This window comes from Squalius cephalus (assembly GCF_949319135.1).
Source record: "Squalius cephalus genome assembly, chromosome: 19".
NCBI lineage: Eukaryota > Metazoa > Chordata > Actinopteri > Cypriniformes > Leuciscidae > Squalius > Squalius cephalus.
This window is the reverse complement of record NC_137140.1, coordinates 23,840,173-23,854,863: the sequence shown is the minus strand read 5'-3', so window position 1 is coordinate 23,854,863 and position 14,691 is coordinate 23,840,173. Positions and strand designations below refer to the sequence as shown.

The following is a 14,691-nucleotide window of genomic DNA, read 5'->3' as shown; positions in this document are numbered from 1 at the left end:
TAAAGTTTAGTCAGTCACAAATGTAGGCTACCTGTTGTTTGTTGAAAAGTATTGTATGACGCATTTCCTGTGACGTATATCTTTACAAAGGAAGTATTGACATTCATATGCGGAAGAAGCTAGACTTGGGAAAACAATCGGGTGGATCGACGAACAGTAGCTTTGAATAAGGAATAAAAGAAACAGACGACGGAGTGATATTTGGCCTGTTCAACTACTTCTGTCTCTGGTGGACGTTTTCCACACAAAGAAAAGGCAAGGTAAAAACGAGAGCGACGAAGGCCTCCAGCTTTTCTTTCTTTTGTTGAGCTAATTTTAGCAACTGAGCTCATTATTATTTATGTTATTTAGGAAAAGTCTGGGTGATTTTATAAAAGGGTAATATTTTTAATATGTTGTTTTTTAAAAGTTTGAGTCTGGGTTATCGGTGTCCTTTCGAGGCAGTCACAGAGTGTATAGTGCTAGCGTTGTTCATTGTCATTAACAGTATCATGTAAGCTAAATACTATGGAGTGTTCAATTTTTTTCTCTGTCTTAAATTGAGAAGAGAACAATATGACCGCAATTACAGTAGGGGTGATGCCAGTTGTTTCATAGCATGTCAAATAATTTAATTTGAGACTAGCTCTAGAAACCACTTGTTCACCATGATATTCCTGAAAAGAATGATGTCATAGCATCACGTGCCCGAGAGTCACTGTAATTAAATCACAAATGGAAATATGAATTCCTGTCTGTGACATAATCATCTTTCTGTAATGTTGTTAGGATAATTTATCAGATTGTGGAAACCCTTAAAGCCGTAGTTCAACCAAAAATATAAATTCTTTCATTACTCACCCTCATGTCGCTCCAAACCCGTAAGACTTTAGTTTATCTTCGGAACACAAATGAAGATCTTTTTGATGAAATCTGAGAGCTTTTTGGTTCTCCATTGACCGCAACGCAACTACCAATTTGACGCGTCAAAAGTCTATAAAGTGATCGTGAAACTATATGAATCGAGCGGTTTAGTGCAAATTTTCTGAAGAAACTCAATCGCTTTATATGATGAACAGATTGAATTTAGGCTTTTATTTACATATAAACATATCAACTCACACATTAGTTGTGGTAAACAAGCTCAAACATGTTCGCTTGACGTGCGAGAACCAATGAGGTTCATTCTCGTGTTATGCCGCACGTTTGAGCTTACGCAAGAGGTCCGTTCTCACGCGTCAAGCAGGTTCGGTTGAGCTTCTGTTCATTTTCGCTGATCAATGTGTATATGTGTTGTTTGGAACAACATGAAGGTGAGTAATTAATGACGGTATTCGGTGAACTATCCCTGTCAAATGAATCCTTAAAATTTTCCTTCAAACGCCTAACAATCTGGTATTTTTTTTCCTCTTTTTTTTGTATTTGGTCATGTCAGATGGAGTTCCTGTTTGGAAAAAGAAAGACTCCGGAGGAGATGCTCAGACAGAATCAGAGAGCGCTAAACAGAGCCATGCGAGATCTAGACAGAGAACGCCAGAGGCTGGAGCAACAGGAAAAGAAAATAATTGCTGACATTAAGAAAATGGCCAAACAAGGACAGATGGTTAGGAGAGTTTTAATTTGATATGTCTCTGTTACTGACATGTCCATGAAGTCTCGCTTGAGTGCAAGTAATATTCTTTTACCGACAGGATGCTGTGAAGATCATGGCTAAGGACTTGGTCCGCACAAGACGATACGTTAAGAAATTCATAATGATGAGAGCCAATATACAAGCTGTCAGCCTTAAAATCCAAACCCTCAAATCAAATAACAGCATGGCGCAGGCAATGAAAGGAGTCACCAAAGCTATGGCCACCATGAACAGACAGGTATATCTGCAATAGCATTCTCAGTTTTTATTTGTCTTGTCTACAGACAGCTTGTTGATGTGCATTTATTTTATGTGAATTATTTTTCTCTCAATGCAGTTGAAGTTGCCACAGATTCAGAAGATCATGATGGAGTTTGAGCGCCAAAGTGAAATCATGGACATGAAGGAGGAGATGATGAATGATGCAATCGATGATGCAATGGGAGATGAAGACGATGAAGAGGAGAGGTGAGAATTCCTCCAAATCAGCATATTAGGATGAATTCTGAAGGATCATGTAACACTAAAAAAAGACTGATGTAATGATGCTGAAAATTCAGCTTTGTCATCATAGGAATATATATTTGCATAGAAAACAGCTATTTTACACTGATCACATAAATGCAGCATTTGGTGAGCAAAGGACACTTTTTCATAAAAGACAAAAACATAAAAAAAATCAGTAGTGTAACTCCAGAACAGAGATGTCTCCATACCAGACTTCGCGCTCTCCTGACATGCGCTCTTTTTGCTTCAAATGCAGTGATGCTGTGGTCTCTCAAGTTCTGGATGAGCTGGGTCTCAATCTGTCTGACGAACTTTCAAGTAAGCCAAAAAGACACCAGAGTTTCTGTCGTTCTCATATTAACCCAAAGTCGTTCTCATATTAACTTTATTTCATTCAAACAGGCCTGCCTTCTACTGGAGGGAGCCTTTCGGTTGCAGCTGGGAAGAAAGCTGAACCGCAGCCTACGCTGGCAGATGCTGATGCTGACTTAGAGGAGAGGCTGAACAACCTCAGGAGAGACTGAGAAAGACTTTCAGTGAAGGTTTTGATTCGGATATGTTTGCGCAAAGCTCGCATCACTAAAATGTAGACTGATGCAAAGAGAGAGGATGTGAATGCTGTCTTTTATTCTGACATTTGACGCTTTAATGCGTCCCTTTTGTTTTTCTGTCATCTTTTTATGACATGTGCTATATAAATGTTACCAAACACGTAACCCAAATGAAGATGCAATGCATCAGACTGCTCCTTCTGTTTAGACAAATCCATTTACAGGTGATTAAATCAACAAAGAATCTGCTTACCCTGCGATTCCAACTTGATCATTTGAGGAAGCCTTAACACTATTTCATTGCTATAAAATTTGGTTTATCACACATCATCTCTTAATTCTAATAAACAGATGGTGATACTAATCTTTATATATATATATATATATATATATATATATATATATATATAATGTGTGTGTGTGCAAAATGGGAGTCACTCCAAGGAATTCTCTTTGACTTTCTCATCAGAGAATTCTCTTTGAAATACCTGTGCTATTATACTATCATTATATTCTAATATTTTTATTGTGATCTTTTAGTGGTAAATACTTTCATATAATAAATGTGGTGGTATATATACAGTATATTTGTTTCTCAAAGTGATTGATCTCTATTCCCAGGCCTGTTCAGTGAACTATAAACCTTCATGAACTCTAAAGTTTGTGCAAGGCAACGTCTCACAATAAATTTTCATTCAATTTAAAAAACATCTTGGAGGCAGTTTTCCAAAGCTTGTTTTGTCACAGAATAATCTAAAGAAACATTAGAAATGTTATCAATGTATTTATCTCATGGTGAATCAAAAGAGGTGGTATATTTTGAAAAGAAAATCTTATTTTGCATTTTTTTTTTTTTGGTCAATAAACATTTTTCACACGAGTTTTGTGACATTTGGTGTTACACTTGCATTAAAATGGCCGCCCGTCACATAAAATGTTGCACACATGGGTAATTCTCACAAAGATGTTTCTAGGTTCTGTGGATTTAAAAAAAAAAAAAAAAAATGACTTAATTTTATGATGAAATTACTATCCCAAACTGATTTTTGCATAAAACACAAGATTAAATTGTATTAAAGTTTATATAATACACAAACAAAACTGTTAAAATATTTAAATCATAAAGTCTTTGAATAAATGTAATCTATTTTAATTATCTTGCCCTTGTGGCAAATCACATCTTTGTAATGCTAAGCTGCCAAATCAAGTGATTTGGGAAGAAATACTACAGTAAAACCAAATATGGACACAATACATTAAAAACTGTGCATCAATTATGAAATCACAAGAGTGAGTTTTATGTACTTTTTATTTTTTTGAAAAACAAAAATTCTTGTTTTGTAAATAATGCTATCAATATATCTATGCTGGACATACAACATTTCTGACATTAAATAAAAAAATAACAGCAACATTTTCCTTATTTACAGCCAATATGTGTCAGCAAGGCTATTTACATCGGTCCAGTTGTACACATTCACCAAAAAAAAAGAAAAAAATTAATGTGTATGGTGTTCACAAAAGCAACACATTTACACACACACACAAAAAAAATCATTTTCTGGAAAATGATCAATTTTCAGTTAGAACAGATCTTTAGGAAATGCATTACAAAGGCCCTGAAATAAATCCCATGAGGCACAGAATTAATGCGAAATTCATAAAGACAAGCAACACTTTTGGACATGGATGAGGTTTAATGAAAATGGTGGTGTAAAATAAATGTATTTTCAATAAGAATGTTGATCAAAAAACAACCATCAAAAGACCAACTAATCGATCCAAAAATAACGTTAAGGGCATTGTCCTTAAACCTGCATGGGATGCTGAACAGCTTCAGAGAACCCTAAAATGCCGTACAAACAAATTCTCGCTACTCTTTTACAAAGGGTCATTCATCTAAACAATGTAGCATCCTCACTCTAATCCTGCCAATATTTTTTAGCTCTAAACGACTATGCTATGCTTAGAAAAATATGTACATTTTGAGGCAGAGGATTTATCAAGACATTCATGCACAATTACATTTTCAAAAACAAAACAAGCTCTTGACTAAAGTCATTCGGAACACAACTACATGCAAATGTGCAGCAATACTCCATAACCACAGTTTAGTGCACATTAAAACAATATTTGCAGTGGAGCCTGCAATAATCAATATCACTAGCCTCAGTGAAAGTACACAGAACAGGACTACAAGTAAAGAATTAAATCAAGGCCACACACTGATTGTGAGGGAACTAAAATAGCAGTTAACCGGGCAGTTGTTGCTTTATTATCACGGCACAATAAAATGAAAACTCAGCTGTAATGCTGCCATTTCCTTCTCGCCCAAATAGTGCTTTGCCTCCTTTAACCCCTGTTTTGCCACTGGACATGAAGTAGCACTCTTCTGTGTGGCATTCAACTCGAACACGTGCCCAGAATCGGTGCGGCTTATTTCCGACAGGTCCTGTGGGGAGTTTGTTTCTTCTGATTTTCAACGCGACATCGACTTCTTTCATCAAGCCAGGGCAACTCAAAGTTCCTAGCAGACAACAAAAGTGGCTCGACATGTTCACTATGCCTTATGATTGTTATGACACTTAATCAGTAGTTAAAAGCAGTTACATGTTACACAGAAGATATTTCCAACAGAAAAAAGGCTCTTACTGTGCAGGTATATTGGGCAAAGGCCGACCAAACGCCACTACTGGTAGAAAGGGTGTGACCAAGATGGCCTCCACTGTACAAGGGAAAAATCAGTGAAATTATAGTATATAATATGATAACAGCTGGTTTGTTCATAAATACAATACAAAATTAATGTTTTATCAAATGAATCTTTCTTAGGCTCATACCATTCTCCAAATCAGGATGAAACGAGGAAACTTCTGGCTCGCTCTCCTGAACATTTGTTTTTTTCTTCTCCATGCGCTGCTGTAGTCTTTGAAGCATACGCTGTTCACGTATTCTCTGAATGTCCCATCTAAAGGAAAAAGCGGTAAGAATATTAAGAGCATTAAAAGGGTTAAGTGTTGTTTTAAGCAGTCTGTAACCATACATAAACCTTTTTGACAATTATTCATTTAAAATATATTATTATATTTTGTTGTTAAGAAAACCTACCACAAAATGAATCAGTTAAGGGAACTCGTGTAACCATAAAGATTGATTTCTTTATATTATATATGCATATGTAGGCAGGTATTATTCCAGCATGTGTGGATAGGTTTAAGCTAGAATGAACTAGGCTCTTGCCCAATATGAAATTTAAGCAAGAGGCTTAAATAACACAACATAACTCATCATTTTTTCAATTCTTCAATTCTTTTTAATTGAACAATATGTGCTTGTTTAGTTTATACACCGTGTTGTAGACATACACTACCATTCAAAAGTTTGGGGTCAGTAATTTCTTTCAGCAAGGATGCATCAAATTGATCAAGTAAAGACTTTTACATTGTTCCAAAATACTTCGATTTCAAATAAATGCTGTTCTTTTGAACTTTCTATTTAATAAAGAATACTAAAAACAGCACATCTGTTTTCAACACGGATATTAAAAATAAATGTTTCTTGAGAACCAAATCAGCATTTTAGAATGATTTCTGAAGGATCATGTGACACTGAAGACTGGAGGATTGGCTGAGAAAATTCAGCTCTGCCATCACAGAAACAAATTACATTTCAACATATTTTTAAATAGAAAACAGTTAGTCTAAATCAACAATATTTCTCAATACTACTGTTTTTACTGTATTCTTGATCAAATATACCAAGCCACGGTCAGCATAAGAGATTTCTTTCAAAGGCACTATAAAACCCTTAACGTTTGAATGGTAGTGTACAATTTTATCATGCACATGAAAAAAACAAAATAAAATGTTAAAAATGTGTGGATGCCACAAACAAAAGATTTGGAAAACACTCTCCTAGAAATAAATCTCACCGTTTTCGTCTCTTCTCATCCAGTTCTAACTTTGCGTGCCGTTTCAGAAAAACACTGTCATCAAGACTCTACAGAAACAAATGATGGATACATGACAATGGACCTCATACTTAAGATTCTTGTGACTTATGTATAATACATATATGCAAATGATGACTCTTACTTCGGGGATGTCAACAGCATCTTCCTCCTGGATGGGTTCCATGATGTTTTCCCTCCATGATGGGACTAAGGAAATATTTTTTGTATTAGAATTTGAAAATCAATGTTTATAACGGCCATTTTGCATTTGAACCAGACACTTACTTGCAACATCCTCTTCTATCTTTGGACACTCTTCCTGTAACGGAGAGGCTGGAGGTTGCTGCCAACAGCATAGGTACATCTCGGTCGTTGTCATGTACGGAAGCTCTTCGGTTTCTCTGCTGTTGTCTCCCTCTGGATTCAGGTCCACTTGTCCGGATGATTTCACGTTCGTCTTCTCCGGGGTCTCTTTGCTTCGTAGGTCACGCTGACATGGCGATGTCCCTCCTGTATCTGATTTTCTTGAGGCCTTTCCCCTTGACCTCTGCATCTTTGTTTCCAACATGTTCATCTTCCTAGACCGATTATTTACAGGTTATAGCAGCCAAGCAGAAGCAACAAGAAGAATGAACATGTGTAAAATAACAGGAAAGAGTGACTAACAGGTAGAGCTGCACGATTAATCGTTAAAAGATCGCAATTTCGATTCAATCACCCATTCGATCTCACTCCTAAATGACAATGAAACAGCTTCACAAGGTGGCAGTAGGTGATGACAAGTGACTTAAAAATTGATGTCATTGAATCATACACTCAAAAAATGTGTTCAAATACACTGATTCATCCAGTAATGAAACAAGTGAAGTATTTTTGAGCGAGTCATTGATTCAATCATTCTGATTTTTTTAAATAATTCATTCAAATTAATGAAACATTTTAAACAGACTCCAGCAATTAACATTTTGTCAGAACCTATAGTAAATTACAGGTTATTTTGTTTATTTCTCTCAAGTCTGTTCAGCATTGTGAACTTTGTTAAAAAAAAATCGTGATTCTCAATTTATCCAAAATCGTGCAGCTCTACTAACAGGGGAATTTCCCATTCTTACCTCTTTTGCACTTTGCCACCTGACTTAGATGTCTGAGTTTGAGAGTTGTCCCCCATATCTGATTCCCAAAAGTCATCCGTGTCAGGGACCCATCGCTCTAATGGCTGGAAGAGCTTCTTGTCACGTGGTTCCTTACTTAACAACTGCAAACGGCGCTCCATCCGCTCAATACGGGCAAGCAACTATTTCAAGGCAGGACAAATACATTAGGAAACAAATAAAAACCAATATCCCACAAACCATGAATCTCACACTTCTATTTAAAAGTTTGAGGTCTGTAAGATTATATAAGAAAAAAAGTCTCTTATGCTCACCAAGGTTGCATTTACTTGATCAAAAACACAGTAAAAACAGTAATACTGTGAAATATCATTACAATTTAAAACAACGGTTTTCTGTTTTAATATAATAATTTATTCCTGTGATGGCAAAGCTGAAATTTTACTCCAGTCTTCGGTATCACATTACCACATGATTAGGTGCTCAAGTAACATTATTATTAATGTTAGAATCAGTTGTTATGCTTAATATTATTGTAGAAATGGTGAAAAAGGTTTATCCAGGATTCTTTTATGAATAGACAGCTCAAAAGAACAGAATTGATTTAAAATAGAAATCTGTTGTAACATTATAAATGTATTTGATCAATTAAATGCATCCTTGCTGAATAATAAAATATTGCAGACCCTAATGACAGTGTGCATACCGTGTCTCTGTCTGATTTGAGTTCATCTATTTCCTTGTCCTTAGACTGCAACTGTTGCTGTTGTTGCTCTATTAAGTCCAGCTGAAGCAGAAGCAGTTGTTTAAGGCAGGTGGCTTGTGCGTGAGGATGACCCGTGATCTTCCTCAAATTTGTCTTTTTACCCTCTGAGTGTTCATGTGACCCCATGGTCTCTAACCCTTTGGCGTTTTTCTCACCCACAGGGTCTCTAGAATTACTATGTGAATTCATGGATACAAACTCTGGCTTGTTATCAATGGTGTTGGTCTGTCCAAGAGGAGTTTTACTTTTTACAGGGGTGCCTTCACCCCCCATTTGTTTAGCTTGAGATGACAGTGTTTCTGTGCCCACAGAGCCAGCCTCTGAAGCCACAGCCAACTCTCTGCCAAGCTTTAAAGGCAATGAAGTCCGTTCAGTTTTCCCACCCAAAGTCTTGTCCAAGAACAGATGTTGTCTGGTGCTGTCTGGAGTGACACCAAGAGGATCACTGAGCTCTTTACGGACACTAACTGGGTGTCTTGTTTGAGATGGGCTGAAGTCACAGTTGTTTGAGTACAATCCAACTTTAGAAAAGCATTCAGGTCGCATATTCATGGCGAAGAGAAACCTCTACCCTTTGAACCATGGCTACTATAGAGTTGATATCAACCATTCTGTGTCTGCAGACCTGTACCTGAAAAAACATAAAATATTCAATTAAAATCAATTTTATAGCAAAGTAACGAATATGTAAATAGCACATTATTATGTAAAGATCCCAGTGAATGCAGTGGAAATGTGAAGAAGCATTTCATTCCTGTCTATATATGGCACATATGCTGCTTTATAAAGTTACAATAAAACCAGTGGGTGAGCAAAGACTAAATAAAACACCAAAACCCGTCAACATTATATCTCGTATGGTATAAGTTGCCTAGAGGCTAAAAATCAGTTGCTTGGTCATAAACAACAGATCACTGCAGCTCAATACCGGTTGGACTTGGGTAAAGACAGGCACACATGTATTATACCAATACTAAAGATACATGTGAATCTTCTTACTAAACGCTATGATGCATATTGTTCAAGAGATATGAACCATTTTAACTTGAGCTAATAATAAAAAAGCGCGCCTCCATTTTGATCCTCACTGTTAGCTAGCCGCTGTTAGCAAACGAGGTTATGTCGTTTTCGCTGCACAGTTCAGTCTGAAATCCACTCTATACCGCATTTCTTACATAGTTACGGGTTCGCTCAGGGTAAATCCTCAACGATCAGAAGAAACGCGTCTTAAATAAGCTTTCTACTTTACTTTTATTGCAGTGTGTCCCCCATTTTCAGGCTTGAATCTGCACAATGTCCCAACATTACGAGTGCGTTTGACTCGGTGCGCATGCGTACTGTCAGGAGATGTTTACATTCAGAGTGATGATGGGGTCTATCGAGCTATATTAAGAGTCAGTGTGCATGTCATTTTTTTATCTGCACTAATATTTAGCGCCGTTACTACCTATGGAAACTGTTAAAGATAGTTGTGGTAGGCCAGGGAACGCCAGTTGTCTGTCGGAGGGAAATTAAGAATCGTACCGCGCACACTTGGTGAGAGGACCTTTCCAACGTCATTTCCTCTGACGTTTTCGCAATTCGCACTCGTTTCGTTTCATTTTTAAATGTATTTATCCTACCCAGTATTAACCCTTTCATGCATGAATTATGATAACCACAGTCTGGATTAGGGCATGAAAAACAAGATTTAGACTTTTTTTTTTATTTACACAATTTACAAAGGGATTTTCAGATGTCCATTAAGTGGATGCGTTTATGTTTTTAACTGAATAGATACTTTATTAAACATAATACAGTAATCGCACAGTAAGACTGTGTGTATTTAACAAAGCAATGCATAAAATGCTATAAAATCATGTGGAAACTATGAAATATATGCTAGCCTACAAAAAAAAAAAAAAAAAAAAAATAGCCTTTAGAAGCTTCGATCCATACACTAAAAAAAAGAGGTTCGACCAGCAGACAGGACATACAAAGGCTTGCACTAGTGGTTTATGTGCATCGATGCCATCAATACCCATGCAATACCCATACCCACCCATGCATTCGCAAGAAAATGGATAATAGCTTTAATAGCTGCATGTCCACTCTAGTGACCTGTATGAGTGATTAGCCCAAATGTTCTTTTTGTCATCACTGTGTTTAGCCTATTGCAGTGTTTTGGATTGGCTTTTCGATTTTTGTTAAATTAAATTTATCCTCAAACTTTGTTATTAGCCAAAAAATAGTTAATAATTATTTTATTACTATAGGCTATATTACACCACATAAGAATAATTTAGTTGCTGACAAGCACTTGAATTGTATGTGAGTGAGTGTGTGTGTGTGTGTGTGTGTGTGTGTGTGTGTGTGTGTGTGTGTGTGTGTGTGTGTGTGTGTGTGTGTGTGTGTGTGTGTGTGCTCATTTCCATTTTAGTGACTATTCAGCAGCACTAGGGGGCCCTGCAGGGCTGCATTAGTGTGACTGTATGGTTTGTGTGTGTGTGTGTGTGTGTGTGTGTTTGTGTGTGTCTGTCTGTCTGTCTGTCTGTCTATCTATCTATCTATCTATCTATCTATCTATCTATCTATCTATCTATCTATCTATCTATCTATCTATCTATATATGCTTTATACACATACACACAATTCAAGTTGCTTGTCATCAACTAAATTATTCTTATGTGGTGTAGGCCTAATATAAGATAATTCGCTGTAGTTCATTTCAGAATTTCATGTATTTTAACCCTCTTATAATGTTTTCCTTAAGCCTATTGTCTATGTGCTTGTATAACTGTTTTGTTGCAATAATAATAATAAAAATACAATCGACATCTGGCAAAACTATTACAGACTTACTAAATAACTGTGCAGCTCTTATAAGGCGTTTATTTTCCTTGGATTTTGTGTGTTTCCTAATAAAACAAACAACTAAAAAGTAGCTGAATGGGATAGGTAGAATGAAAAATGAGAAAAGAAAATGCATTTCACACTTTAAATTCTCATATTTATCTTTTCTACAATGGTCATAAGGTGGGATGGATAAATGTAGAAATTTGCATTTCACACGTATGGAAAATGTATCACCCAATATCCTGGCTGTTTTTAATGGCTCAGTTCACCTGTTGATTTCAGCGGCATAATATTACATGCATTTACGTGTGTGTAACTGATATGACCAGCAGGGGGAGATGTAGTACAATTTTCTACCGCTGGCTTTCTCTCGTAGTACGTAGGCTATTATATTTGTAGGAAATAGAGGTTTCAAAAAGTGTACATAATGGAACCCAAATGCAATTATGTTGTTTTACAATTACCAGTAAGGCCAAGGAATGTGTCTTAAATGATTGAACACAAATATGTTTAGTTAGAGTGACTGACGTTCACTTCCTTCAGCTGGAAGAGCCTAGATATTACATGATCAGAGGGCTTGAGTCTCTCTCTCTCTCTCTCTCTCTCTCTCTCTCTCTCTCTCTCTCTCTCTCTCTCTCTCTCTCTCTCTCTCTGAGAAATTGAGGGAACTAAAGCGTAGCCTACTATCTCACTTGACTTTTGCAAGCTATTGATCTCTAAAAGACTTAAATGGATCACATCAATGTATGAATGCGTGTTTATGTGTGTGTTCGCAGGCTGTTTATGTTCATACTGCAACGTTGACGTTCTTCTTCATAGAACAGGGATAAAGACAAATTCGGAGTTAGCGAGAGAAACGGTACGTAATTAATGGAGCAGAGCCCAATTTATCTTGACTTATCAAACTCGACTTGTTTAAGGTGTTGGCCAATCTTAAAGTTGAATGGTTTTGTAGTACTCAACAATAAGAGTGTCTTAGTGTTCATAATCCAGTCAGATCCACTTTTATCACTGCTATGGCCGTATATGCCCTGCTAACACAAATATGTTCTAAGAACAACTTGCTATGCTAATGGTCACACTATAATATGAAAACGTTTTTTAATATTGAGAGGAATCGTGAGTGAGGTGCAGAGGCGTTGTTTGAGCTGTGTGAACATGATGGTTATTGTAGTTCTAGACTAAACGAGGCATTTACTCATCTCACTTGCACAAAACCAGATTCAGTATTCTTCAAATTTAAGAAAAACAGTGAAATGCAAACTCAGTATCACTCAATACTTGTGTACAAATTCCTTATATTTAATCTCACTTTATTATCCAATGTCTTTGGTGTTGACCTTGTTGAACAGCTGAAAGGTTTGTTTGAGCTGCGCACTCTACTGTACAGGCGTGAATTTGCTTTTCCTTCAGTCTGAGGCTTATTTGTTTCACTTTTGGTGTGAAAGGGCCTTTACATTTGCCAAATAAAGACAAAACATGCAAGCAAGCCCATCCCAGGTGAGAAAAAGTAAGGCAAAAGTACTGTTGCATTACTTTCCATAAAAAAAGTAACAAAGTAACACAATTAGTTACTTTTTTAGAAAGTAACTCATTACTTTTAAAACTGGATATGAAACTGGTTCCTCTTGTATAAATCTCTTGAATCACTAACCTGTTGCTTAAATGAAATCGTTTGCAAGATTTTGTCTTTAAAATGACAGAAAAGCTATTTAGGACACCAATACTAGATGACTTTACCTTTGCTTGTCTCATGTCCATCGCAGCATCTTTAGATCGAAAGTGATCAGTATTGCAGATTAAAGCATCATGTCAATATAGACAGGTCTTGTGTTATAGTGTAATGTACAAATGGCTCTTCTCCAGTATGTGTCTGATTGAGTATTGAATATGTGAGCATGTGCATGATTAATTATTAGATTATGCTGTATATAATTATAATATCAGTCAATATTTACCCCACCATATGCTGCAGATGCACAGGGGTGCCCTTCTCTCCTTATCACAATGGCTTTCACACCAGGAGGAGAGAGCGGGCTAACGTTTGGCAGGTATCTCTCTAATGCTCTTAGCCATCTGCCAATCGCCTGGGCTCTCCCCACAAGAACATAATGTTTCTGATTACTGGGTTAATTTCAACACAGTTTGGCACAGTGGAGGCTCTGCAATCTCTTACTGCACAGTTAGCATGTTTGGCGGGCAGCCATCATGCTGACAGCCTCCAGCCCGTCGTTGAATAGGTCCGGGTTTAGCCGAAGGGGTTGATTCAGAACAGTGGATCCTGGAGTTGCTGAATACTCTGATCGTCTATATTTTTACGGTCGCTGATTTCTCCTCTGCCAGAATCAGAACATCACAGTTTGCTTTATATAACAGATGAAACAATGTATTCAGTCCTCTCTTTCAGCTCCTTTTCCATTCATGCTTTTTTTACGGATATCTGCTTCTTTAAGAGGCTGCTATATCTCCCTCTCCCACATAACTCATCTTGTTTGTCCATCTTTTAAATTGGCATCAGTATTGCCCTGCTTTTAGTCTCCATAAGCTCTATTCCTGCATTCTATTTCCACAGCCAGCCTTAAAAGTGAATGACCCCGGTGGGTGCATGGGGTGTCAAGTGTAGAAGAGGATAACACATTGGCTCATGCTTTTTGTGAATATCATATCAAAAGCCAGTTAAGCTCTATTCATCCACACTTTCTGTCACATTTGTATTTACATCACTTCTGGAAGCATTTAAAATAGTTTAAAGAACTACTGCAGAAAGAAAAAATACTAAAAAAGTATTGTGAACTAAATAAATCATAAGTTTTGGTTGTGACATCTTGTGTAATAAAGTTTAATTTAGACAAATCTAAACTTCGTGTTTAGCTCTGGCAAATGTGAGTTTCATAACAAATAATTTAGAAGATAATGACATAATGACACTGACCCTGCCTAAAAATAAATTGTATTTACCACTATATGATCTAAAAAGAAATTACGATTAAACATAATTACTGTTGTTTCCGGTACCCCATAAAGCCAAAAATGTCTCTTCAGTTCATACATGAGGTGAAAATATCCTCTAATAAAGAACAGCTGATGTACAATCTGTAGTTGTGAGACTGAAACCAGAGGTGCACAATATTATTAGCTGATTAAAAATGTAATGATTCTGTCCAAAGTCTGTATTTATTTTGCTAATAAAATTTTCTTTCTATTCAGTCATGTAGAAACTGTTAGAAGGAGTGTTAAAAATTGTGTTAGACAGGTGTGATATTTCAGCTGAGACACTCCTTGTGGGTCAAGTCACTACTTTGGCATTTCTGATTCTGTTTCTCTTCTTTTGTGGTTGTATAGCCTTTCTCTGGAAA

General features: G+C 36.6%; 2 protein-coding genes across 5 annotated transcripts; one reads left to right on the top strand and one right to left on the bottom strand.

The window, feature by feature from the left end:
- Positions 1 to 71: 71 nt before the first annotated feature.
- Positions 72 to 3,550, top strand: chmp2a (charged multivesicular body protein 2A). The gene is made up of 6 exons (XM_079851753.1): positions 72 to 260; positions 1,415 to 1,582; positions 1,671 to 1,850; positions 1,950 to 2,080; positions 2,376 to 2,437; positions 2,522 to 3,550. The coding sequence occupies exons 2-6, from the start codon at positions 1,415 to 1,417 to the stop codon at positions 2,641 to 2,643; spliced, it is 663 nt and encodes a 220-aa protein (XP_079707879.1). The 5' UTR covers positions 72 to 260; the 3' UTR covers positions 2,644 to 3,550.
- Positions 3,404 to 10,077, bottom strand: msl1b (MSL complex subunit 1b). Of its 4 annotated transcripts, none has more exons than XM_079851750.1 (9): positions 10,025 to 10,077; positions 8,441 to 9,131; positions 7,735 to 7,916; positions 6,908 to 7,200; positions 6,765 to 6,829; positions 6,602 to 6,669; positions 5,511 to 5,638; positions 5,323 to 5,395; positions 3,404 to 5,197 (listed from the first exon to the last, which is right to left on the bottom strand). In XM_079851750.1, exons 2-9 carry the CDS (start codon positions 9,050 to 9,052, stop codon positions 5,107 to 5,109), a joined length of 1,512 nt encoding a protein of 503 aa, XP_079707876.1. In that variant the 5' UTR covers positions 9,053 to 9,131; positions 10,025 to 10,077; the 3' UTR covers positions 3,404 to 5,106. The 4 variants fall into 4 exon arrangements, with proteins under 4 accessions (XP_079707876.1, XP_079707878.1, XP_079707875.1 ...); XM_079851752.1 differs by having other exon boundaries at positions 9,948 to 10,027; XM_079851749.1 differs by lacking the exon at positions 10,025 to 10,077 and adding an exon at positions 9,750 to 9,846.
- Between the last annotated feature and the right edge of the window lie 4,614 nt (positions 10,078 to 14,691).

Bases quoted from the DNA above. Each gene is read 5' to 3' on its own strand.
- chmp2a (XM_079851753.1), top strand. From the start codon at position 1,415: ATGGAGTTCCTGTTTGGAAAAAGAAAGACTCCGGAGGAGATGCTCAGA. The intron at 1,583-1,670 runs GTTAGGAGAGTT...TTTTACCGACAG, and splicing joins TGGCCAAACAAGGACAGATG to GATGCTGTGAAGATCATGGC. The intron at 1,851-1,949 runs GTATATCTGCAA...CTCTCAATGCAG, and splicing joins TGGCCACCATGAACAGACAG to TTGAAGTTGCCACAGATTCA.
- msl1b (XM_079851750.1), bottom strand. From the start codon at position 9,052: ATGAATATGCGACCTGAATGCTTTTCTAAAGTTGGATTGTACTCAAAC. The intron at 7,917-8,440 runs GTATGCACACTG...GCCTTGAAATAG, and splicing joins TCAAATCAGACAGAGACACG to TTGCTTGCCCGTATTGAGCG. The intron at 5,198-5,322 runs GTAAGAGCCTTT...GTTGTCTGCTAG, and splicing joins TTGCCCAATATACCTGCACA to GAACTTTGAGTTGCCCTGGC.